Source organism: Notechis scutatus, unplaced genomic scaffold (genome assembly GCF_049901735.1).
Source record: "Notechis scutatus isolate UNSWTSFEM ecotype Mainland unplaced genomic scaffold, rNotScu1.2 NSCUSCF20, whole genome shotgun sequence".
Taxonomy (NCBI): Eukaryota; Metazoa; Chordata; class Lepidosauria; order Squamata; family Elapidae; genus Notechis; species Notechis scutatus.
In genome coordinates this window covers 357,327-382,270 of record NW_028263147.1, presented here as the reverse complement: position 1 = coordinate 382,270, position 24,944 = coordinate 357,327, and the positions used below count along the sequence as shown (strand labels likewise).

At 48.0% G+C, this 24,944-nt stretch overlaps 1 protein-coding gene across 3 annotated transcripts in view; it reads left to right on the top strand.

Moving 5' to 3' along the window:
• Positions 1–24,944, top strand: part of FBN3 (fibrillin 3) — a 160,134-nt gene that overhangs the window by 115,803 nt on the left and 19,387 nt on the right. For all 3 annotated transcript variants that reach the window (XM_087948788.1, XM_087948789.1, XM_087948790.1), the window contains 15 exons: positions 1,585–1,656; positions 2,811–2,936; positions 3,870–3,995; positions 5,462–5,587; positions 6,402–6,518; positions 6,618–6,746; positions 8,076–8,195; positions 9,270–9,395; positions 10,710–10,862; positions 14,329–14,394; positions 18,261–18,386; positions 18,499–18,618; positions 21,344–21,466; positions 22,125–22,256; positions 23,979–24,104. In XM_087948788.1, coding sequence (XP_087804914.1) covers positions 1,585–1,656; positions 2,811–2,936; positions 3,870–3,995; positions 5,462–5,587; positions 6,402–6,518; positions 6,618–6,746; positions 8,076–8,195; positions 9,270–9,395; positions 10,710–10,862; positions 14,329–14,394; positions 18,261–18,386; positions 18,499–18,618; positions 21,344–21,466; positions 22,125–22,256; positions 23,979–24,104 — 1,788 coding nt within the window. The remainder of the gene's footprint in view (positions 1–1,584; positions 1,657–2,810; positions 2,937–3,869; positions 3,996–5,461; positions 5,588–6,401; positions 6,519–6,617; positions 6,747–8,075; positions 8,196–9,269; positions 9,396–10,709; positions 10,863–14,328; positions 14,395–18,260; positions 18,387–18,498; positions 18,619–21,343; positions 21,467–22,124; positions 22,257–23,978; positions 24,105–24,944) is intronic.

Below are 24,944 nucleotides of genomic sequence, written 5' to 3'. Positions count from 1 at the left end.
TAACATCAGTCCTACTAGAAGTGTGATTTGCGGAAAGGAAGAGAAGGAGGACTTTAGGCCCTTAGTAGTCTCTGAGCTTGGTGATTTTCTTGTAGACGTTTCATGACCAAACTAGGCAACATCATCAGTCATACTAGAGAGTGTGATTTGCCAAGAGGAGGGGTGGGGAATAGGACGACTTTGAGCCTTTACTGATCTCTGAGCTTGGTGGTTTTCTTACAGGCATTTCATTACCCAACTAGGTACCATTATCAGTACTAGAAGGGGGTAGGGTTTGCTCTGTATTTCTATTCTAGTAGCTTCTTCTGTCATTGTTGATGAGAATAATCTTGGTGGTTCCTTGATTAGGATGTTTACTCTTAGCTTGTTTAGCAGTTCCTAGACTGGGGTATTGTTTGCTTCTGGGTTGTCCATCTAATGTGAATCCTGGTGTTATTCTCTATCTATCTGTGTGTTGATAGCTGGCAAAGAGGTGTTTTGGCCTTTTTGTTTCCTTTTGGGCTGTCCCTTTTGAATGGTATGTAGATGTTGTTTATCACTACGTGCCTGTCGATGGCCAATTTGATGATGGCTGATGCCTATCAGCAAGAAAACAACCCAACTCAAGGAGCACCAATGACCCCACAATTCAATTCCGAGCCATGGATGTTCTCTTCTGTCTACACCTGAGTTGCTCAATGTCTATGGAGGTTGTCAGTCATCCAGGTCATGGTGGTCCCAAGGTTGCTTTTTTTCAAGAGGCAACTGGGCTTCCTTGTTTTTCTTTGAAGACGTTTTGCTTCTCATCCAAGAAGCTTCATCAGTTTTGACTGGATGGTGGGGGAATGGAAGGATTTATACTCCTTGCAGACACCTGGTCATTTGCATTCTTTTAGCGGGTCGTTAAGGTCACCTGGAGGTTTATCTGTGTTCTCAGGGTCACCCGATGGGTGCAAATGGATGTGAAGCCTTCTTGCAACTGTTGAAAGGATTGTATTATAGACTGGAGATAGATGATGTTGTATCCCTCCTCCCTCAGTTGAGAGAGGGCTGTTCAATTTGGACATAGATGGCCTCTTTGACCCCCTCTTTCAAGCCAGCGGTCCTCTCTGTCCAAAATGTGGACTTTGCTGTCTTCAAAAGAGCAGCCTTGAGACTTTCAAGAAGAAATTGGACTGCCATTGGTCAGAAATGGTGTAGGGTCTCCCACTTGGGCGTGGGAGTTGGACTAGATGACCTATAAGGTCCCTTCCAACTCTGATTATCTGTTATCTGTTATCTGTTTTAAATGCAGATGGACGGCTGAATCTAGTCCTGATGTGTTTGTTCTCCTAGGTTGTGCCATGCGTTTGTGAAATGGCTGTTTTGTTTCCCCAATGTCCAGATCTGCACAGGGCTCACTGCATTGTACTGCATGTACCCCGTTGCTCAGTTTGTGTCTGGATGTTTTATCCTTAAGGACAAACTTCTGCCTTCATGTATTCTTGGGTTTAAAGTGTGCCCATATGTTTTGTTGGCTGAAGATCCTCCTGAGCTTTTCATACTTGCCTCAGATCTTGCAAGGAGATGCCTCTGGAGAAACATGACCAAGTCTTTCTTTTCTAGCTGAATACCAGATCCTGTGTGGTAATCAGGCGCCTGGCTTCATCATCGACATCCACACAGGGAAACCAATTGGTGAGTGTTCCCTGAACTTTGTGTGACCCACAGCTAAGACTTTTGTATGGAGGATGATGTTTGTGTCGGTGTTTCAATCCAACCTAAATACTAACATTAAAACAATGATAAAGAAGAGTTTACAAGAAAAATGAAACCTAGTTTCTTTTAATTTTTTTCCAGATTTTCTTTTTAAGATGAATGATTCTTGTGTTAAAAAAAAAAAAAAGGACTGTTTAAAAGAAAAAGTGAAAACAAATCCTGAAAGCAATAGAAATAAGAACACAAGTCATAAAGCGATCAGAAATGTAAAGATACTTAAATTCAGTTGCTGGAGCAGGGAAGGTTTGTGCAATGAGCCAGAACACACAGTTGTGGTTATTGGTTGGAGATGGCTGACTCCTGTGTGAGGCAATCTGCGCTATGATTGGTTGCTGTGGGTGCGGAGGGGGAGTTTTCCTGTTTTCCCGCCTTTTTTTCTTGTGTGTTCTGGATGCTTAGATTTACCTCATGTTAATCTGATGTTCCTGTGTTCCTGACTATCTTGTCTGCTCAGGCATGAGGCAATCTATGTTGTGATTGGTTGCTGTGGGTATAAAGGGGGGAGTTTCCCCTTTTCCCGCCTTTTTCTTCTATGTGTTATGTACACTTTTTGATTTACCTCATGATGTTCCTATGTTCCTGGCTATCTTGTCTGCTCTTGCATGAGGTAATCTACACTATGATTGGCTGCTATGGGTGTAAAGAGGGAGTTTTCCTGTTTTCCCGCCTTTTTCTTCTGTGTATCCTGTGTGCTCTGGGATTTACCTCATGATGCTCCTGTTTGCCTGACTATCTAGTTTGCTCTATATTGATGCAAAACATATTTATTTATATAAAACTATAAGTTTGTCTTGGTGTCTCTGACTTCATTTGAACATTGGCTGCTCAATTAATTCCCTGACAAGAAAGCAATAAAGCAACAAATAAATCACCAGGAACATTTGAATCCCACACAATTTTTTACAAAGTTCTGTTGATCCAATGGTTCCCACAGATAAATGGTGTGTGTGTGTGGGGGGTGTCTTTTGCTCCTGCTCAGCCTTGTGTCACATACATCCCATCTCCTTGAAAAGGAGGTGGGGCTTCTGTCCAACTAGCCCTATCCTCTTCTGCCCCTCCCTCTTTCTGTGCAGATATTGACGAATGCAGTGAGATTCCAGCCATTTGCACCAATGGCGTCTGCATCAACCAGATCGGCAGTTTCCGCTGCGAGTGCCCCATCGGCTTCAGTTACAACAACATCTTGCTGATCTGTGAAGGTCAGAGTCAGGGGTGGCATTTAAGGGGTGGGGGGGTGGGGTCTTTGCACCTCCAAAGGGAAATGTGACAAGCAGGATAAAAGTGGTGAATGGATTGGACGAGAGGTGATACAGGAAAATGGAACAATTGGGGGGGGATACAGCCACAACTGCCATGAATACCATTTCATTTCTTTGTAAATATAGGTAGTTCTCGCTTAACGACAGCAGTTGGGATCAACATCTCTGTTATTAAGTGGTATGATTGAAAAGAACAACGTCTTGTGATTGCTCTAACTTAACGACAGCAGTTGTATCAGTTCTGGTTGCAGTCATTCAGTGACTTCCACGCAATCTTTATGCACAACATCATGGTGATGGCCACTTGTGACTTCCTGCTGGCTTCCCCACTGACTTTGTTTGGGGGAAGCTGGCAGGGAAGCTCACCACTGGTGATCATGTGACTAAGGGACATTGTGATAGGTGCAAGTATTAGTTGAACCCAGAATTTCTGTTGCTAAGTGAGACAGTTGTTAAGTGAGCTGTGCCTGATTTTACCACCTTTCTTGCTACAGTTGTTGAATTGCAGTTGTTAAGTTAGTAACCCCGGTCGTTAAGTGAATCTGGCTTCCCCATTGACTTTGCTCATCAGAAGGTCACAAAAGGAGACCACCACCACCCCCGGGACACAGCAAATGTTGTAACTATGAGTCAGTTGCCCAAGCATCTGAATTTTCATCATGTGATCATCGGGATGTTGCAGCTGTTATAAGTGTGAAAAGGCCATATGTCACTTTTTTCAGTGCTGTTGTAACTCTGAACAGTCACTACATCAGAGTGACCAAGAGAAGGCATGGGGGAGGGGGGAACAGGTGTTCAGACCAAAACCAGGGAGGCGTTTGTCTTTCTCTCTCTTGCTGACATTTTTCCTTCTCTTTTTCCGTCTCCTGGCAGACATAGATGAATGCAGCGGAGGGGAAAATCTCTGCCAACGAAATGCCGATTGCTTAAATATTCCCGGCAGTTACCGGTGTGAATGCTCTTCAGGATACAAATTGTCACCGAGCGGAGCGTGCATTGGTAAGACCGGTTCGAACCCTGAGCAGGAGAAGCAATCAGTCCAATATGGGTAATCCTCGACTTACAACCACAATTAGGACCAGAATTTTCATTGTGATTGTTAAGTGAGTCGCACCCAATTTTTTACGAACTTCATTGCCACGGTGGTTAAGGGAATCAGTGCTGCCATGAATTGAATCACATGGTCATTAAACGAATCCAGCTTCCCACAATGACTCTGCTTGTTGGGAGCCGGTTGCCTAACACGAGGACCAGACAGAAGTAGCTTGGGGGGTGGGGGGCTGTTATAACTTCAGACAGTTACTAAGCGAATGATTGTAAGTTGACAACTGTAGTTCTTCTGTGTTCTGTGTTTTTCAATCTTGGCCACTTGGAGATGTATGGACTTCAACTCCCAGAATTCCATAGCCAAATATGCTGGCTGGGGAATTCTGGGAATCAAAGTCCACACATCCTCAATAGAATAGAATTAGAATTAGAATTTTTTATTGGCCAAGTGTGTTGGGACACACAAGGAGTTTGTCTTGGTGCAAATGCTCTCGGTGTACATAAAAGAAAAGATACATTCGTCAAGAGTCAAGAATCATACAGTACAACACTTAATGATAGTCAGAGGGTACAATTAGCAATCAAATCATACTAGGAAACAGTCAATATAAATCGTAAGGATACAAGTGACTAAGTTACAGTGATACAGTCCCAAGTGGGAGGGGATGGGTAATAAGGAGTGATGAGAAGTTTAATAGTAATAGTAGTGCAGACTTTGTAAATAGTTGAACAGTGTGGAGGGAATTATTTCTTTAGCAGAGTGATGGCGTTGGGGGAAAAACTGTCCTTGTGCCTAGTTGTTCTGGTGTGTAGTGCCCTATAGCATCGTTTTGAGGGAAGGAGTTGAAGCAGTTTGTGTCCGGGATGTGAGGGGTCTGTAGATATTTTCACAGCCCTCTTTTTGATTCGTGCAGGATACAGGTCCTCGATTAAAAGCAGGTTGGTAGTAATTGTTTTTTTTTCTGCAGTCGTAATTATCCTCTGAAGTCTGTGTCTGTCCTGTTTAGTTGCAGAGCCGAACCAGACAGTTCTAGAAGTGCAGATAACAGACTCAATCCTTCCTCTGTAAAATGTATCAGCAGCTCCTTGGGCAGTTTGAGCTGTCTGAGTTGGCGCAGAAAGAACATTCTTTGTTGTGCTTTTTTGATGACATTTTTGATGTTAGGTGTCCATTTTAGGTCTTGTGATATGATAGAACCCAGAAATTTGAAGGTCTCTACTGTTGATACAAGTAACCAAGGTTAAGAAAAACTGGTTCATTTGTACACCGGGAAGAAGAAAATGTGGGCCACATTTTCCAAGGGCCGGAGCATCGCACTGTGCTTTGATCTAAGCCTACCTATTCTCAAATTTGGGCTTGTCCTTCTTCCCGGCTTTTCTCTCTCCAAGCTAATTTCCTATGTTTCATTGTGTTGCAGGCCGCAACGAGTGCCAAGAGATCCCCAACGTCTGCAGCCACGGGGATTGTGTCGACACGGAAGGGAGTTACCTTTGCATCTGCTACAACGGGTTCAAAGCCACGGGGGACCTGACCATGTGCATGGGTCGGTATCGTAGGGGTTCGATGTCCTTACGGCACACCAGCCCTGCGGAGATGCCTCCTTCCTTCATAAAATTATAGTCCTGGTTATAGACCAGGGTTGCTAGTTCCACCGGTTGTTTACAATACACACACAGAATAATAAGAGTTGGAATGGACCTGGGAGGTCATCTAGTCCAACCCTCTGCTCAGGCAGAAATAAATAGAATAGAGTAGAGTAGAACAGAACAGAACAGAATAGAGTAGCAGAGTTGGAAGGGACCTTGGAGGTTATCTAGTCCATCCCCCTGCTGAGGCAGAAATAGAATAGAGTAGAGTAGAGTAGAATAGAATTTAGAATAGAATATAGAATAGAATAGAATATAGAATAGAATATAGAATAGAATAGAATAGAATAGAATAGAATAGAATAGAATAGAATAGAATAGAATAGAATAGAATAGAATAGAATAGAATAGTTGGAAGGAACCTTGGAGGTCTTCTAGTCCAACCCCCTGCTCAAGCAGGAAACCTTACACCACTTCAGGCAAATGGTTATCCAATCTCTTCTTTAAAATGTCCAGGGTTGGAGTAGTTACAGTGACGTTGTTCCCCTGATTAATTCTTCTCACTGTCAGGAAATTTCTCCTTAGTTCTAGGCTTGTAGACTTCAACTCCCAGAACTCCTGAGCCCAGAATTCTGGGAGTTGAAGTCCACAAGGTCATAAGGGGCCCTCGTTCCCCATCTCTAGGCTAGTGAGATAGGTGGCCTGTGCATCTAATAAATAATGGTATTTCCCTCTCATCCTCGCGTGGCCGTTTCCTCGTGCGCCCGGCAGACATCGACGAATGTGACCGCCAGCCCTGTGGGAACGGCACCTGCAAGAACACAGTGGGGTCCTACAACTGCCTCTGCTTCCCAGGCTTCGAACTGACCCACAACAACGACTGCATGGGTAAGGGGGCACGGTTGGGAGAAGAGGAGGGCCCAGCCGAGCCTCCAGGAATGGTGATGCTGACCCCCCCCCCCACATCCCACCCTGCTCTCCCTACAGATATTGACGAGTGCTCCTCCCTGGCTGGGCAGGTTTGCCGCAACGGACAGTGTATCAACAATGTGGGGTCCTTCCGGTGCCTGTGCCAGGAGGGCTATGACCACACACCGGACGGCAAGAATTGCATTGGTGGGTATCTCCCGAAGTCATTGGGAAGTGTTGAGAGAATCAACCGTGTTGTCTGCCTCCTCTTCTTTTGCTTAATAGACACAGCCCTCTGCCCATATTTGCTCGTATTTCTTCTTCCTAGAAGGGTAGAGTTGGAAGGGATCCCCCAAAGGTCATCTAGTCCAACCCCCTGCAATCTGCAGGCAAGCCAATTCAACCTGTTGAAAAACTTCCAAAGAGGTTCTCCTATTCCACCTCCTGTCTCCGTTGCCCTTCTCAATCGGGTCCCGTTTGCCTACTACATCTTTTTCAAGATGCCGCGCCCAGATCTAATCCAGTGGCAGGTAGTCCTTGACTTACGACTATTCATTGAGCGACGACAACGCTGGGAAAAAAGGGACTTACAACTGGTTGTACTTGGAAAAGGTCGCAGGGTCACATGATTGCAAAAGACAATCTTCCCAGCCAGCTTCTGACTTGCAATGGCGAAGCCATCAGGGCAGCCAGAAAACCGCAATCATGTGACGTCTCGCTTAAGGACCGCGCCAATTCACGCTGAATTTTCTGGTTCCGATTGTGGTTGTAAGTCGAGGAGTATTTGGACTTTACTCAGATGAGGCGAATAAAGTATAAATATGTATTCCCATCGTTTGGAAAAATAACCATCTAGCATTGCACTAATTGCATTGGCTTTTTTTGCAACAGCTTCACAACTGCAGGCTTGCTTGGTTAACACACACACACACACACACAAACACACACACAAACACACACACAGAGTTCCAAATTTTCCTGTCCGCTGGATTGCTGGGGTGGAAAGAATTCCTGTTCGTTGGGATCGCTCTAGGTTACAACCTTCATTAGTGACCATTTGAAGTGAACAACGCATGAAGTGACTTACAACGGTTTTCACACTTATGACCCTTTTAGCATTCCGCCCCCCCGCAGTCCCATGATCAAAATAAGGATGCTTGGCAGGCAACTGGCTTGTATTTATGACGGTGGCAGCATCCCGGATCTCATGTGATTCCCTTTCTTGATGAAACAAATCCATGGGGAAGCCGGGTTCCCTTAACAACCATGTTACTAATGTAACAACGGCAGCGATTTGCTTAACAGCCATAGTAAGGAAGGTTGTAAAATGGAGCAAAACTCACCGAACCACTGCTTAGCAACAGCAGTTAAGTCAAGGACTGCCTGCATAAGGCTGGACAGCTTGATTTCCAAAGGCTTAGCCAGTGTCTCCTATATCCACACGGTGTCAGAAACCCTCCCTGATCTCTAGGGCAGGGACAGCAGCTCCCAGCTATGGGGAAGGTAATTTGGGTTGTTCTTTTTTCTTCCACGCAGACATCAACGAGTGTGTCAGCCTGCTGGGGAGCTGTTCCCCGGGAACGTGCCACAATTTGGAAGGCTCCTTCCGTTGCATCTGCCCTCCCGGCTACGAAGTGCAGAACGACAACTGTATCGGTAAAAAGCACAATAGCAATAGCACTTATATACCAATTCACGGTGCTTTGCAGACCTCTCTCAAGCGCTTTACAGAGTCAGCCTCTTCCCCGCCCCCAACAATCTGGGTCCTCATTTTACTGACCTCGGAAGGATGGAAGGCTGAGTCAACGTTGAACTGGTCAGGATCGAACTCCTGGCTGTGGACAGAGTTAGCCTGCAATGCTGCATTCTGACCACTGTGCCACCACGGCCCTTCCTTCCTTCCTTCCTTCCTTCCTTCCTATCCCTCCTTTCCTTCCTTCCTTCCTTCCTTCCTTCCTTCCTTCCTTCCTTCCTTCATTCCTTCCTCTCTTCCTTCCTATCCCTCCTATCCTTCCTTCTCCCTCCCTCTCCTTTCTATCCTTCCTTCCTTCCTTCCTTCCTTCCTTCCTTCCTTCCTTCCTTCCTTCCTTCCTTCCTCCTTCCTTCCTTCCTTCCTTCCTTCCTTCCTTCCTTCCTTCCTTCCTTCCTTCCTTCCTTCCTTCTTCCTTCCTTCCCACATAGCACCTAGACTTACATACCGCTTCATGGTGCTTTGCAGCCCTCTCTTAAGCGCTTTACAGAGTCAGCCTCTTGCCCCCCGCCCCCCAACAATCTGGGTCCTCATTTTACTGACCTCGGAAGGGAGGGCAGAAGGCTGAGTCACCCTTGAGCCATTCAGCATTGAACTGCAGGCAGTCAGCAGTCAGCAGAAGCAGCCTGCAGTACTGTGTTCTAACCACCACACCACCATGGCACCACAATGCAAAACAGATGAATGTGCACAGGCCAACTTCTGATGGCTGGGTCCTGCTTTGCGGGAGGCGGGTGATGTCTGTGGCCCCCTCTGGCTTTGATCCCTCAGTGGCGCTTCAGGGAATAGGGGCCCTCATTGGGGGAGGGTTCAAAAAAGTCAAACCCAGCCTATCGAAAGCCTTTTCCTTACATTTATGTGCATTGATACTTGGGGGGGAGCGGATTATCCTGTCCCTCCCAGCAGTAAAACTACCTATGGACTGAATTTGGGGTGCCAGGCAGGGAGGGCATCCTGTGATCTATCTCGGTGCGTTGTAGATATCAACGAGTGTGAGGAAGACCCCAACATCTGTCTCTTCGGTACCTGCACCAACACTCCTGGCACTTTCCAGTGTATCTGCCCACCTGGATTTGTCCTGTCTGACAACGGTCGGCGCTGCTTTGGTGAGTTTGCCAGCCACGTGCGGTTATAATCTCCAGGAGGGAGGGGGAACGGCATCTGTTTCCACTCTCTGGATTTATTGGACTACATTTCCCATCCCTTCAGTCCAAAGCTTCCCCCTTTAGGGAGCCAAGATCTCGGACAATCAGCCGTCCTGCCCACTGATAAATTATCTCACGGGTGTTGGTTTTTTTTTTATGGAGCGCAAGGCAGCATTCCTTCCACACACCAGCGGCAACAGGGGGCGAGCGAAGGGGTGGCTTTGTTCTGACTCAGTCTTCCCAAGGTCATGAAGCCGACTCCTCATCCCGATGAAACCCCTTTTATTTAGGCTAAAGGGAATTCCTCTCCAGCAAAGTCCCGGCAAACAGTCTTTCAAGAGATTTCACAACGACAGACCTTTGTCAGGTTTGGGGAGTTGCCAGGCCAATATCTTCCAAACGCCACGCTGTAGCAGCAATTCCTTGGCAAGAAGTCAGGAACTTCACCCTAATGAATTGAACGAATTGTCTCCTGCCAAACCCCACTATTCCCTATGGAAGGGGCCATTCACCGTTCACCTGAGCCTTTACTCCTGAGTCGACCCTTCTTCCTTAACTGTCCCCTTCTCCAGGCAGCTCTGCTCATGCGCACACTGGGAACAGGCTCCAGCTGTTCTTCTGCCCCACTGATCTCTGACATTCGTTAGTTGGAGGAAATCTACTTTTCCTCCTGCATAACATCTCCAATGGCAGCTGGCCACTATGTGATCCGGTGTCCGGCGAAGAACACCGCCTCCCTTTCAGGGGAGGAGAATGGAACAGTAGAGTTGTAAGGGACCTTGGAGGTCTTCTAGTCCAACCCGCTGCTCGAGCAAGAGACCCTAGCCCATTTCAGACAAGTGGCCAAATGTTCTATCCCAGGGATCCCCAACCTGTGGGCCACGGCCCACTACCGGCCCACAGCCAATTCCCAAGGGGGGCTCTTGAGGGCCTAGTCGTGCAAGAGTCTTGGGCACTCAGAGCCTCACTCACATAAGCAACGTTTGCACAAACACGCAGCTACACCTCACACAAAATCATTCCCTCTTTCCCCCCGCTTCGGGCCGCCCACCCGGAAAGTTTGGAGAACTCTGTTCTACCCCATTTCAACAGGAGTCTTGGAACATGCCAGATGAAGTGTTGGAAGTAGACTGCTCCTTGCGGTGGAGTCTCCACTGGGAAGGAAGGCCAAGGTTGAAGGATATAGGGACCCTCCCTCCCCCCCTATCCCAGGCACAAGTCTTCCCTGTTTCCTGACCTGGTGTATCCCACCCCCCAACTCCCCACTCTTTGCAGACACCCGCCAGAGTTTCTGCTTTACCCGCTTCGACAACGGGAAGTGCTCGGTGCCCAAAGCGTTCAATACCACCAAGGCCCGATGCTGTTGCAGCAAGATGCCAGGCGAAGGCTGGGGAGACCCCTGCGAACTGTGTCCCCAGGAAGGCAACGGTAGGAGAGGGACAGCGGGGAGGCCAGAGTGGGAGGGGAGGGAGGCCCAGGAGGTCATCAATATCATCCCTCTCCCTTTGGTCTCTTGGACGGTTTCACCCTGATGATCGGAGCTGAAATGGTTGCGCTGTTCTTTTTTTCATTCTTTTTATATCAGTTTCCATTGCATTTCCAGGGGTCTCCAACCTTGGCAACTTTAAGCCTAGAGGACTTCAACTCCCACAATTCCCCAGCCAGCTTTGCTGGCTGGGGAATTCTGGGAGTTGAAGTCCTCCGAGCTTAAAGTTACCAAGGTTGGAGACCCCTGTTCTAAGCAACCCAAAGTCCTCAGAACGAGATGGGCATTATTATTATTATTAAGCATTTATTTATGTATTTTTCCTTAACATACACAAGTGCTGTATGAACAGCGTATTGTCTGGGTTAATTTGCTTACATAATAGTATATATTATAATATTATATTAAACATAAGACATACACAATAGTATTTTTCCAATTTGTAATTTCTGCTTCTATTATCCAACCATTGATAAAATTAGTCCCGTGTTTGAAAGTATTCTGTACCTTCTTTATCATTTCACTTTAAGGTCAACCTATTCATTTCTGCACAATCTTTTTTTTTTTTTTTTAATTACAGTCTTCTTCTATGGGTGGTTCCTCATTTTTCCAATGTTGTGCCTATACAATTTTTGTTGCCATCAAGACATGTAATATTAAATATACATTCCCTTTATCGTATTTTTCTGTGGTACTATGCCTAACAGAAATATTTCTGGCTTACGGTCTATGTGTTGCTTTAACATTTTTTCTAACCATGTATGCAAGGGTGGGATTCAGCCAGTTTGGGCTGGTTCGGGCGAACGGGGTGTTAAATTTACATCTAGTTCACCAAACCGGTAGTTGAACAGAACGGCTTGCCCTCCCCACCCTGCCCCTCCCTTCCCAGGTGTCTCCATGTAGCCTATTTTGGATGCAGGTAAGGGCAGGGTCCATGTGGAGACTCTGGGAGGGCAAAAAACGCCCCCCGCCCCCAAGTTCTGGAAGTCCAGAAATGGGCCTGTTTCCGGTTTATGGAAGGCCTTCGGAGCCCAGGGGAGGCCATTTTCGCCCCCCCCAGAGGCCTGAGGGAAGCCTCCGGACTACGGGGAAGGAGAAAAATGGCCCCTTGGAAGTTCCAGAAGTCCAGAAACGGGCCTGTTTCCGGCTTCTGGAAGGCCTTTGGAGCCCGGGGAGGTTGTTTTCACACCCCCAGAGGCCTGAGGAAGCCTCCGGACTACGGGAAGGAGAAAAATGGCCCCTTGGAAGTTCCAGAAGTCCAGAAATGGGCCTGTTTCCGGCTTCTGGAAGGCCTTTGGAGCCCGGGAGGTTGTTTTCACCCCCAGAGGCCTGAGGGAAGCCTCCGGACTACGGGAAGGAGAAAATGGCCCCTTGGAAGTTCCAGAAGTCCAGAACGGGCCTGTTTCCGGCTTCCGGAAGGCCTTTGGAGCCCGGGGGAGGCTGTTTTCGCCCTCCCAGAGGCCTGAGGGAAGCCTCCGGACTCTGGGGAAGGCAAAAAATAGCCCTCCTGGAAGTTCCGGCAGGCCACGCCCACCATGGCCACACCCACCCAGCAACCGGGGAGCGAACCAGTTGCTGGGATTTTGGAATCCCATCCCTGCATGTATGTATTTTCCTCCAAAATTTTCTTGTCTTTCCACATGTCCACCACATATGATAATATGAGACAAGGCAGGCGTTATAAGTGTTCCTCGACTTAACAACCACAGTTGAGCCTGAAATTTCCATCGCTAAGCAAGACAGTTGTGAAGTGGATTTTGCCCCGTTCTTGCTACACTCGATAAGGGAATTACGGCAACGGTTAAGTTACTCAGACGGTCGTTAAGGGAATCTGACTTCTCCATTGGTTATAAGAAGGTCGCAAAAGGGGATCACATGACCCCAAGACACTGCGACCATCGTAAATAGGAGTCCATTACCAAGTGTCGGAATTTTGATTGGAGATGCTTGCAACGGTCATAAGTCAGGGTTTTTTTCAGTGCTGCTGTAACTTTGAACAACTACTAAACAAACGGTACCTGCATTGTTCTTTTTGTGTGTGTACTTTTTATATTTGTTTTAATTGGTTTTTTTAAGCCACCCAGAGCCCTGAGTTGCTTTGAAAAATAAATACAGATCATCCTTTTTTTTTTTTTAAAGTAGATTTTATTCATAAACATTTTTTGAATACAGTGTTTTGTCCGGGTATGTTATTTACAAAAAAACAAAAAACATAGCTAATACTGTACAAAATATTATCCCATTTACTAATACTAATACTAATAATATTATACCACATGGACTGTGATGACCTGGGGTGTGACACAAAAATAACAAAGTCACAAAAGTCGAATAAATTCCCTTTAATGCCTCCAACTTGGCCCCAATGTTCAATTATCCTCGGCTGGATAACAAACTCTTCAAAAAAACAATCTACGAAGGGCAGAAATGCAGTCCGAACCCAAAGTAAAGATAATTAGAAATTTTAAAAAACCAACACAAACCATACTGAAGTAATTAACACGGCAAGCCAGGATGATAAATTGCAGACTTCCATAAGATAACACAGCACCCACAGGTGGGAAGACTCCAAAACCCAGATAAGCCTCGACAAAGATAATGCACGCTTTGCTTCCAGCAAGGAGCCGTGTGCAGACGCCCCACTTATATCCTCTTCTCCCAGCTGCAACTAATGAAAGGGATCAGGGCCCTTTCCTCTCCCATAAGCCATGTTGCTCCCTTCTCCCTTCCTCCCTGCGTGCCCTAGGATGAAGAGGGGATGGCCCTGGGTCTTCCTCTGAATGCCCAGCCGGTCTGTGCCCTTCCCCCGTTTACCACACTCCCACTCCCTATCAGCTCCCCTCAGGGTCAGACTCCAACAAGGGCATGACATGGATTAAAAGCTCTAATAATGCTATAATACAGTACAATTCCTATTTTTTTGTATTTAACTCATTCATATTTTTAGTGCTTTTAACAGTTATAGTTATATACCATCCCTGTTGTTTTTCTTCATCTAACTTCTACCTTTTGTTTTCAACCATGGTTAAAAATACAGCTCATCCTTGACTTAAAACCGTCCGTTTACCCACAGTTTGTACATCGTACCAGGCTCAGGTGATAAGAAAATTCTATCACTTGGCAACTGGCACGTACTTATAACGGTTGCAGCATCCTGGGGTCATGTGATCGTCATTTGTGACACCACCACCCAGCCAGCTTAACAACGGTAGCCAAAAAATTCACTTAACAATGGTAGCAAAAAAAAAAAAAAAAAAAAGACTATGAAATTGGTCACAACTCTCTTAGCGTTCGCCTCCCTTAGCAACACATCCTGGTCGAATTGTGGCCGTAAGTTGAGAACCCGCTGCAGTTGGGAGCTGCAGAATGAACGCTTGTTAGAGGAGTGACCGCCTCTCTCGTCTACAGTTGCCTTCCAGGAGCTGTGTCCATACGGCCACGGGGCCATTCCGGGGCTTGGAGATTCCCGTGAAGGTAAGCACCCAAATCCCAAAGTATGTTTAGTCCTGACCTCTGTACCCCCTTGGGAGCTTTCGCCAGGATTAAACAACCTGGCCTTCATCCAGATGTGAAGGTAGACTGCTCAGAACAATGGAGGCTCTGCCTCCATTTGTGGGAGGGGGGATAGAGGGGGCTAAGAAAGAACCAGAGGAGGAGGCAGCCATTCCTGGGCAGACTCGCTGTAGGACAATTCAACCATTCAATGGAGTTATTTAAAACAATTTAAAGATTTTATTTTATTTAAAAATGAAATGAAATGGTTTCATTTTTCATTCTGTCCCTCCTTTCTCAACCTTTCTTTAACTATTAATTTCTTTCGATATTAGTGTAACTCTTGTCCCACGGTGAGTTGGCCGCAGCGAGTTGTCGTAGATCCTTCCTGGCCACAGAGATGCCCAGTGACCAAAAGCATCTCGTAATGCTACTTGTCAACTCATTAAATATTTCTAGGGTCTTTTTAGAGTTGCCAACAGAAAAGGAGGGAGGGAAAGGATTTGAAAGAGTAGTGCGGCAGCTTGGAAATTGAAAGTGCATTCCATAAATGTTTTCAAAGATAGTAACTAGGTGACTGAAGTTTTTGCCACGCAATTATCTAACTGGAGAACATGATTGATGGTTCTTGGCTATGGATGTGTCCCATTGGTGAATATGAATTACAATACACCCAGGGAGTGGGGGGGGGAAACCAAGGTCAAAGGTGACAGTGAATGATGTGTCGGCTGCACCCAGGCAGCACTGGATGTGTTAACTTCCAATAAATCCTTTTGAAGTTTTGGAAGTTTGGCTCGAAACTCGTGATTTAATTGGGGTGACTGCTGGAATCCCGACAGCTACACCCTTTACTCCATAGCAAACAATGGGTTCGTTTAATGACTGAGGTGTTTATTTAATTACGATGACGTTCCTTTAACAAACCACTACATTTGCTTAATGACTGTCACAAAAGAGAACGCGAATGCACAACTGTCATGACACACAACTGTAAAACCGTAATGGACAGTCTCCCTAATGGGCAGGCTCTGTTATGGTTGTATATCAAGGACTACCTGTACACACACGTGCACACACACATACACACAAACAAGCACACACATGCTCACACAAACACAAAACAAACCAGAAAGAATGCTTTTCCCAGCTCAGAGATTTCACCAAACGTCAGAAAACATGCAAGTCGCCAAGGTGAGCCCAGCTCCCTCTATTATGCAGGGGAAGCAGGCATAAAACATTTATCTCAATAAAATACACAATCCCAAAAGTTTTGGAAGGCCACTGTCTGAGAAGGCAGAAAATTGCTTTTGCAAATCCTGGTGATTGATAAGAAAAACGAGTGGAAAAGACAGCTGCAGTCAGTGCCACTTCTGCAAGATCAGCTCGCGTTAATCCTCGGCTCTCTCCCAATCACACCATGAAGGTCTCCACGCAGGGCGCGCTGAGCAGTTTTATTGTTCAGCCAATTTGTCCCAAGGCCTGACACCCAAACACAGCCTGTCTGTCAAGGTTGCAAGTAATAATCCCATAGCAAGCAAAACTCCGAAGCAGGTAGATTCCCCAAGGAATAGCTTTATTGGAAATATTATATTGGCACAGATCTGGTGAAAACCGACTCTAAAGACTCCCGTGGTTTTCACCTAATTAAAAGTAAATCTTTTTTTTTTTCTCTTTCTGAACACAATGAGTCCCATGGTCCAATCATGATGTGGTCTGGCAACCGGGTAGCATCACTCCGCCTCCTTCTGACCAGGTGCGAGAATGTCCTTGGTTCCCAAGAGAAAATATTTTGTTTTGGCTACAAAATCCCCTCTACCTCAAATTCCCCCCTCCCCAGAGGCGGGCTGCTGCCGGTTCAGCCCGGTTCACCCATACCGGTAGTTCCAACCACTGGCTAGATCCGGCATCCCACACCGGTGCTATCCTATCCTATATATCTCACTCTCTGGCTCACTTGCCCCGCTCACACAGCCTAGCTGATTTCTGCACCTCACTTGCTCTACTCACCGCAGCTGCCCGAGAGGGTGTGCTGGAACGCTGGGTGCATAAAATTCCCATGTCTTTGAAGCTGCGTGCAAGCAACGCTCACATTTCCAGTTCTGCACTTGTTAAATTATGTGAAGCCCAACTCTGCCCCTCCCTGCCCCTCAGCTCCAGTGTGGTAACATGGCTTTGGTCAGGCCAGCTTCAGGGTGGACACTGCAATAAAGTTCAATGCATAAAAGGGGGGGGAGGGAAATAACCAACAACAAAGGAAGAAAAGCATTGACTTCCAATTCCTTCTGGCACAGTAGAACAGCAATCTCAAACTTTTCCGGCTTTGTGTGGACCGGTGGGGCGGTGGGGGATGGGGGAGAGGGGACGGTTTCACGTGAACGGCAAGCGAGCACCCCCTGTTTGCACAAATGGAGCTGCGTGTACATGCTCGCCCTCTCGCCCTCTGTGTGTCCAAGTGCCACTGCATGTGTACGCACACTCACCTGCCACTTCCGTGGCCCGGTTCTCAACGGATTGGGGGGTTGGGGACCCCTGCAGTAAAATAAGGTAATAACCCACAAACTCCACTTTTCATTTTTATGTAATGATACATATTAACCACTTCTATAACAACAAACCTGTCTAAGCCACAAACCCCTAATCAAAGTTTCTTCCCCCCCCCACCCCCCATCTCGGGCACTTTATTGTAGTGCACGAAAAGTCGTCAGAAATCCATGCTTTTCCTTTCCCCTTTCCTCTAAATCTGTGATGGCGAACCTATGGCATGCGTGCCGCAGGCAAACTGACCTCACTGTACATGCGCGTGCCTCCCAGCTGATTTTCGGCCTGTTTGAGGCCTTTTTCGGCCTCCCAGAGGCTTGAGGAAATCCTTTGCAGGCCGAAAAATAGGCCCGTTTCGTCACTTCCTGATTTCCGGAAATACCAGAAGTGACGAAATGGGCCCATTTTTCGGCCTGCAAAGCCTGCAGAAGCTTTCTGGGAGGCCGAAAATCAGCTGGGAGGTGCAGTGCGGTGGGGATTGAGCATGCATGCACAAGGGGTGTGGAGGGGCGCACGCATTGCCTTCTGGGTGCTGGCATGCGAGCAATTTTTGGCACAAGAACTCAAAAAGATTAGCCACTACTGCCCTACACTTTCTCCTCTTCCCATCTTCCTCCCCTATTTTCTTGTTACACCTATTTTCATTTTTCTTCGTATTTTTCTGTTTTGATGAACTAATAAAAATACCCAAATAAAAAACCCCAAATGCACAATTTTAGGGTCGGAGTCCCAGTTAGGATTCTCAAACAGAGACATTATTGTTGTGGCTTCGGGCTTGGATTCAGCTTCTGTGGCTGATGTGAGTGGAATGTAAGGAACTGAGGACGTCTAAGGAGGCAAACTCAGCTGGAACGAAGGAGGAGGCGAGTCAGTAAATTAGCACGTTGCCTCAATGAGTATAAGAGGACACAGCTGGTTGGTAACATTTGCCAGGAACAAAGTGACTTATTGAGTGAGGACGTTACAGCAAGAAGCTCTGAGGCTTGAGATTATTTACCAGGACTGGTTTGCGGACAGAGTAAAGATTTATTGCTGTGGACCGTGGATTAAAAGCAGCCGTTATCTTGTGAGACTTCATTCTGTTTAAATTCCTTTTTGAAACGGCTGCTTTCTGTTTTGTTCGCTTTAATTTGAAGGGGAGTCATAACACATTATTATTATTTTTTTAAAGAAAAGTTTCTGAGCACCCTGCCACATTTGGGGTGGAGGCGGGAGCTCGTGCCTTTCGAGAAAGTGAAAGCTGCCCACAAGGGTTAGTACAAAGGCGCAGAACTCGTGGCGTTGCTCATTTCACACGGTCTCTTCGGCAGACGTGAACGAGTGCGCGGAGAATCTGGGTATCTGTATCAACGGCGCCTGCATCAACACGGACGGGTCCTTCCGCTGCGAATGTCCCTTCGGCTACAACCTGGACTACACCGGGGTCAACTGTGTGGGTGAGTGGGGGCCACCGTGCCCACCGACTCAGGAGGGGGATCTGTTCAAGCCTTACTTGAAGGTTTTTTCCTTCAAGTAGACGAATGCGCTCCTTTCTCGTATCCTCGGCAGACACGGATGAATGCTCCATCGGGAATCCATGTGGGAACGGCACCTGCACCAACGTGATCGGGGGCTTCGAATGCGCCTGCGATGAAGGGTTTGAGCCGGGGCCAATGATGACCTGCGAAGGTAAGGTCCACTTTTTTTTTCCCTTTCGATTGATTCGATTTCTGTAGCTGCCCTTCTCACGCAGCTCCATTCAAAATCCAAGAAAGAAAACCTTAGACTCCAGCGTTATAGAGAAAAAAAGGACTTTTACTGAAAATTGAAGCGGTAGCATCAGAAGAAATACAAGATCTGAGGCACTAGGCGTGAAAATCGCCTATAGAAAGTTATCCCATGTTCCCACCCCCAATGGTTCAAACTGGCCGTCCAATCTGCGGTGGGTAGGATGTCATGTGGGTGCATCTTCAGGTGATGTTTCACACATTTGGCATGCCAATACAGCTGGCCTTGGCCTACAGAGATAAGAGGCTACAGCTACGCCATAAGCAAGTAAGCATAGTCAAGAAAACATCTCAACTTTTACATTTCACCAACTTAAACCTCCAGCACTCTTTCCCACACGCAGTCCAATTATTCTTCCCTCCCCCCAGTTTCTACAGCAGCCGGAAAGACAAGCAGAAAAAGGATTCTTGAAAGCTGACACAACATGTCAGATGCCTCCTTATGCTTGCTCGTGCTTCGCTACGGTGCAGTGACAATCTGCCATGAGCTCTGCAGAGGATGGATGGGAGAGGGGATGCTTGGGGGAAAGCGAAAGTAACTTCTGTATCTCCCTGAGGCACTGCCTCAAGGTCACCCGGCTGAGCTCTGGAGAGGATCGATGGGAGAGGGGATGCTTGGGGGAAAGCGAAAGTAACTTCTGTATCTCCCTGAGGCACTGCCTCAAGGTCACCCGGCTGAGCTCTGCAGAGGATGGATGGGAGAGGGGATGCTTGGGGGAAAGCGAAAGTAACTTCTGTATCTCCCTGAGGCACTGCCTCAAGGTCACCCGGCTGAGCTCTGCAGAGGATGGATGGGAGAGGGGATGCTTGGGGAAAGCGAAAGTAAATTCTGTATCTCCCTGAGGCACTGCCTCAAGGTAACCCGGCTGAGCTCTGCAGAGGATGGATGGGAGAGGGGATGCTTGGGAGAAAGCGAAAGTAACTTCTGTATCTCCCTGAGGCACTGCCTCAAGGTCATCCGGCTGAGCTCTGGAGAGGATGGATGGGAGAGGGGATGCTTGGGGAAAGCGAAAATAACTTCTGTATCTCCCTGAGGCACTGCCTCAAGGTCACCCGGTTGAGCTCTGCAGAGGATGGGTGGGAGAGGGGATGCTTGGGAGAAAGCGAAAGTAACTTCTGTATCTCCCTGAGGCACTGCCTCAAGGTCATCCGGCTGAGCTCTGCAGAGGATGGATGGGAGAGGGGATGCTTGGGGAAAGCGAAAATAACTTCTGTATCTCCCTGAGGCACTGCCTCAAGGTCACCTGGTTGAGCTCTGCAGAGGATGGGTGGGAGAGGGGATGCTTGGGAGAAAGCGAAAGTAACTTCTGTATCTCCCTGAGGCACTGCCTCAAGGTCACCCGGCTGAGCTCTGCAGAGGATGGATGGGAGAGGGGATGCTTGGGGAAAGCGAAAGTAACTTCTGTATCTCCCTGAGGCACTGCCTCAAGGTCACCCGGCTGAGCTCTGCAGAGGATGGATGGGAGAGGGGATGCTTGGGGGAAAGCGAAAGTAAATTCTGTATCTCCCTGAGGCACTGCCTCAAGGTAACCCGGCTGAGCTCTGCAGAGGATGGATGGGAGAGGGGATGCTTGGGAGAAAGCGAAAGTAACTTCTGTATCTCCCTGAGGCACTGCCTCAAGGTCATCCGGCTGAGCTCTGGAGAGGATGGATGGGAGAGGGGATGCTTGGGGAAAGCGAAAATAACTTCTGTATCTCCCTGAGGCACTGCCTCAAGGTCACCCGGTTGAGCTCTGCAGAGGATGGGTGGGAGAGGGGATGCTTGGGAGAAAGCGAAAGTAACTTCTGTATCTCCCTGAGGCACTGCCTCAAGGTCATCCGGCTGAGCTCTGCAGAGGATGGATGGGAGAGGGGATGCTTGGGGAAAGCGAAAATAACTTCTGTATCTCCCTGAGGCACTGCCTCAAGGTCACCCGGTTGAGCTCTGCAGAGGATGGATGGGAGAGGGGATGCTTGGGGAAAGCGAAAATAACTTCTGTATCTCCCTGAGGCACTGCCTCAAGGTCACATGGTTGAGCTCTGCAGAGGATGGATGGGAGAGGGGATGCTTGGGGGAAAGCGAAAGTAACTGCTTTATTGCCCTGAGGCACTGCCAGTTGGGAGAAAAAAGTAGCTGCATACTCACCTACGCTTGAAGTGACCATTCTGAAAACACCTTACTTGAACCTGATTGGACATGGGGAGGGTCAGCGATGGGAGGCAGTTAAGGGAGATAAAAGTTGAGTGTAGCATATGGCACGCAAACGGCCTCCCCTGGGGTCCGGAGGCTCTCTGGAAGCCAGAAATGAACCCATTTCTGGCCTTCCTGAACTTCAAGGAGGCCCATTCTTCGGTCACCCTGAGCCTCCCGGGGCCGCCTGGGGATTCCTGGAAGGGGAGGGGCGGGTGGGCGGATTTGGGGGTTCTCTGCACAGAATCTTATTCTCCTGAACCCCTGGGAACACCCAGCAGCCCACCCCTGCGGCTGTTTCCCAGGCTTCATTCACTTCCCTGGCTGTTTTTGTCCCTGCTCGGCCAACAGTAGTTGCAGAACTGAATGTGTGTCCTTGTTCCATTGCAATGCTCCTCAACCACTAATCGCTGGAAGCTATTAACGGTCTCCCCTTCCCCACCTGTTCAATCTCCAGATATCAACGAGTGCGCCTTGAACCCGCTGCTCTGTGCCTTCCGATGCCTCAACACGCTCGGTTCCTACGACTGCACCTGCCCAGCCGGGTACACCTTGAGGGATGACCGCAGAATGTGCAAAGGTGGGGATCCTCCATTGAGCCGAGTTGACCCTCGAGGGTGTGCCGGTCAAGGAAATGGGTTCAGTTTTCGAAAAGGTTCTGCCCATGGGGCAAGTGGCCGAGCATCAACTCATAAAACATTCCTTCGCCTGTTTTAGTTGTTACTATTAAATAATGTGTGTGTGTGGGGGGAGGAAATCTGGAAGCGCAGTGCAGCAGTTTGGAAGTGAAACTACATTCCAACTCTTCTCTTTAAAAGATTGTAACTAAACTACCAGAGCTTTTGCCCATGAATATACTAAATTGGAGAATCTGATTGATGACACACCCAGCGGTGGGGGGAAACAGGGTCACAGGGGACTGTAAATGGCAAGTTGTGGGAGCTTCATCCCTGGAGGCTTTCAAGAAGAGACTGGACTGTCCTCTGGTGTAGGGTCTCCTGCTTGGACAGGGAGTTGGACTAGATGACCTACAAGGTCCCTTCCGACTCTGCTAACCTGTTAAATGGTGTAGGATCTCCTGCTTTAGCGGGGGTTGGACTAGATGACCTACAAGGTCCCGTCCGACTCTGTTAACCTGTGAAAAAAAGATAAAATAAAAGGGGGACGTACAGAAATCCTGCAGAGACCCATGGCCTATCTAGCTTCACATTCCTTTTCTTCCCTCTTTATTTCCACAGATTTGGACGAGTGTGCCCATGGCATGCACGACTGTGAGTCCCATGGGATGATGTGCAAGAACCTGATAGGCACCTTTGCTTGCATCTGCCCACCTGGGATGCAACGCCGGACAGACGGCGAAGGCTGCACAGGTGAGACGCGTTTTAAACCCTCGAGTTCCTAGTCCACAGGTCTGGCTCAAAAACAGGCAAGCGAGATCCGTTGAATCAAATCCAGGACAGGTGAATATTTTTTTCCTTTTGGCTCTTGCTCTGGTCAGCCCCCATTTTTTTTTGGGGGGAATCCGGTTCTGGGTGCCCCAGCCGCTTCCCGAGGCTGGAGGGTCATTTTGTCTGAAACGCTGCACGGAGGAGGAGGGGGTTGGACTAGGTGATCTCTGAGGTCCCCCTCAACGCTTAACGATTCCACTTGAAATGTGGAATGGGTACCTTTGGGGCCTAAGCAGCCTCTGTAGAAAAGAGTTTTTCTCTCTCACTAAAGTCCATCCGGCAGGGAGACGAATAGTTTTTCTGCCACCTCTATTCATCTCCGCCCCCTGCCTTTCATCCCCAGAGCTTGGGTAGGGCCTCGCTAGCAGCAGTGGCTCTTCCGTCCCAAGGACCGGCCCATAGATTTCCACTGCTCTCCTCTCCTCTGCCTTTTTAAAAAACTTTATTGAATAAACATTAAAAACAATTGAACACAGTGGCAACTTTCTTGGCCATCGTTTTGGCCATACAAGCTAATAGTATAGAGATACACATAACAGTTAATTTCCTTTTTCCCTTATGTTGTTAGTATAGTGCTAGCTGCTTATTATTTCTATCTACATTTATCTATGTAGATATATGCATATTTACAACTGTCTTTTATATGCATACCTTCGTATCATCTTGTATTTGCCCATTATATTCCGTTCTCTTTGGTTTACAAAACTTTAGCTTTCATTCCTATAAAGCATCAACTCTTTCTTTCTTTTTCCTTGACTCTAAGGATCCATTTTACTCCAGACTTCCTAATACTCTGTCTCACCCTTATCCTTGATTTTTAGTCTGTCCATCTCTGCACAGACTAATATTTTCCTTATTATTTCACTTTCTGTAGGGGTATCTTCATTCTTCCAGTTTTGGGCAAGCACCAATCCTTTATTAGGAGCAGCAGCAGCAGCCCGACAAAAAGTTTCTATTTCACTAACAAGTTTGTCCAGCAGGGAGACTATTTATTGTCTGCCACATCTATTCATCTCCGCCCCCTGCCTTTTATCCCCAGAGCTTGGGTAGGGCCTTGCTAGCAGCGGTGGCTTTTCCATCCCAAGGACCGGCCCATAGATTTCCACTGCTCTCCTCTCCTCTGCCTTCTGCACATCTGTGCGTCAGGCACTGGACCCGGCTGTTCCTTCTCTTCCTCATCAGCCACCTCCAGACCTGGGGGCTGTGGACTCTCCATCGGAGGGTTGATGGACAGCCCAGGCTCTGCCTCCGTCTCTCTCTCTCTCTCTCTCTCTGACAGCTCCCTTCCCTCTTCCCCCTTGGACCTCTCAAGTTGCCTTGATGTTGACCCTGACTCCCACGCCTCCTCCTCATTTGATTCAGCTGCTGGAGGGGCCGGGGGGGGCCAACAGGCCACAACATTAGAACTAAGGAGAAATTTCCTGACAGTGAGAACGATTAACCATTGGAACTGCCTGCCACCAGAAGTTCTGGGTGCTCCATCCCTGGAGGTTTTCAAGAAGAGACTGGGCAGCCATTGGAGAGTCTCCTGCTTGGGCAGAAGATTGGGGGTTGGGCTAGAAGACCTCCGAGGTTGGAAGGGGCCCCTTGTGGTTGTGCATTCTGTCACTAACAAGTCCCTTTTCTCTTCCTCACTGTCTCCAGATGAGAACGAATGCCGGACCAAGCCAGGCATCTGCCCCAATGGGCGTTGTGTGAACACCGTAGGCAGCTACCACTGCGACTGCAACGAAGGCTTCCGGAGCAGCCCCTCGGGCACCGAGTGCCTCGGTAATCCATCCCACCCCTGTGCTGATTTCTCAGGAATGTTCAGACGAGAGGGATCGACTGCCATGGGAGATCCTGGCGGGCTTTCCACTTTCCAGGAAGGTGGGGGGGGAGTGTTCTGACCAAGGCTTCCAGAGACCATAATGAAGCCCATGCTTAGTCCAAACCACTCTCTTTTTATTTCAATGCTGGGAATTACGTTCATTCCCAGCCGGTAATGAGTCCCAAACAGTCCCTCGAGATAAGCACCCACCTTTCTCTCCTTTGAATGGCTGCCAACAACTAAAGTGCCAAATTAACTGTAAAAGACCAACCGAAGTACAAAGTCCACACAAAGCTTCAGGTTTCAAACCGACCAGTATGAACATAGTTGCTTCCTGCAAAGATTCCTCTCTCTTTGCTCCTCCTTGATGTCTTATGGGAGGGACAATCACCTCCAAGCCTTACTCCAGAGTCACCCCTTTTGTCTTAACTGTTCTTGCCTTCTGGCAGCTCTACGCAAGTGTGCATTGGAAACAGGCTCCCCTTGTTCCTCTGCCTCGCTGCTGCCAGACTCCGGAGGCTCCAAAGACAGCACCCCACTCCCAGATGGTCCTGGCCCCATCTCTGCATCTGATGCAGGACTCTCATCTGAGTCCTCCCCAGACTCCCGGACTGGTCCCCATTCTTCCCCGCTGTCCAATTCTGCTGCCCTCTGCACAGGCTGCCGGCGAGCCACAACAGGGAGGTTGTTGTGATGCATTATGAGTAATTTAGCGTCCTCCTGATCCTAATTTAGTGGAACAATTTGCCCCCAGATGTTGGGGATGCTCCAACACGGAGGTTTTTTTTAAGAAGAAACTG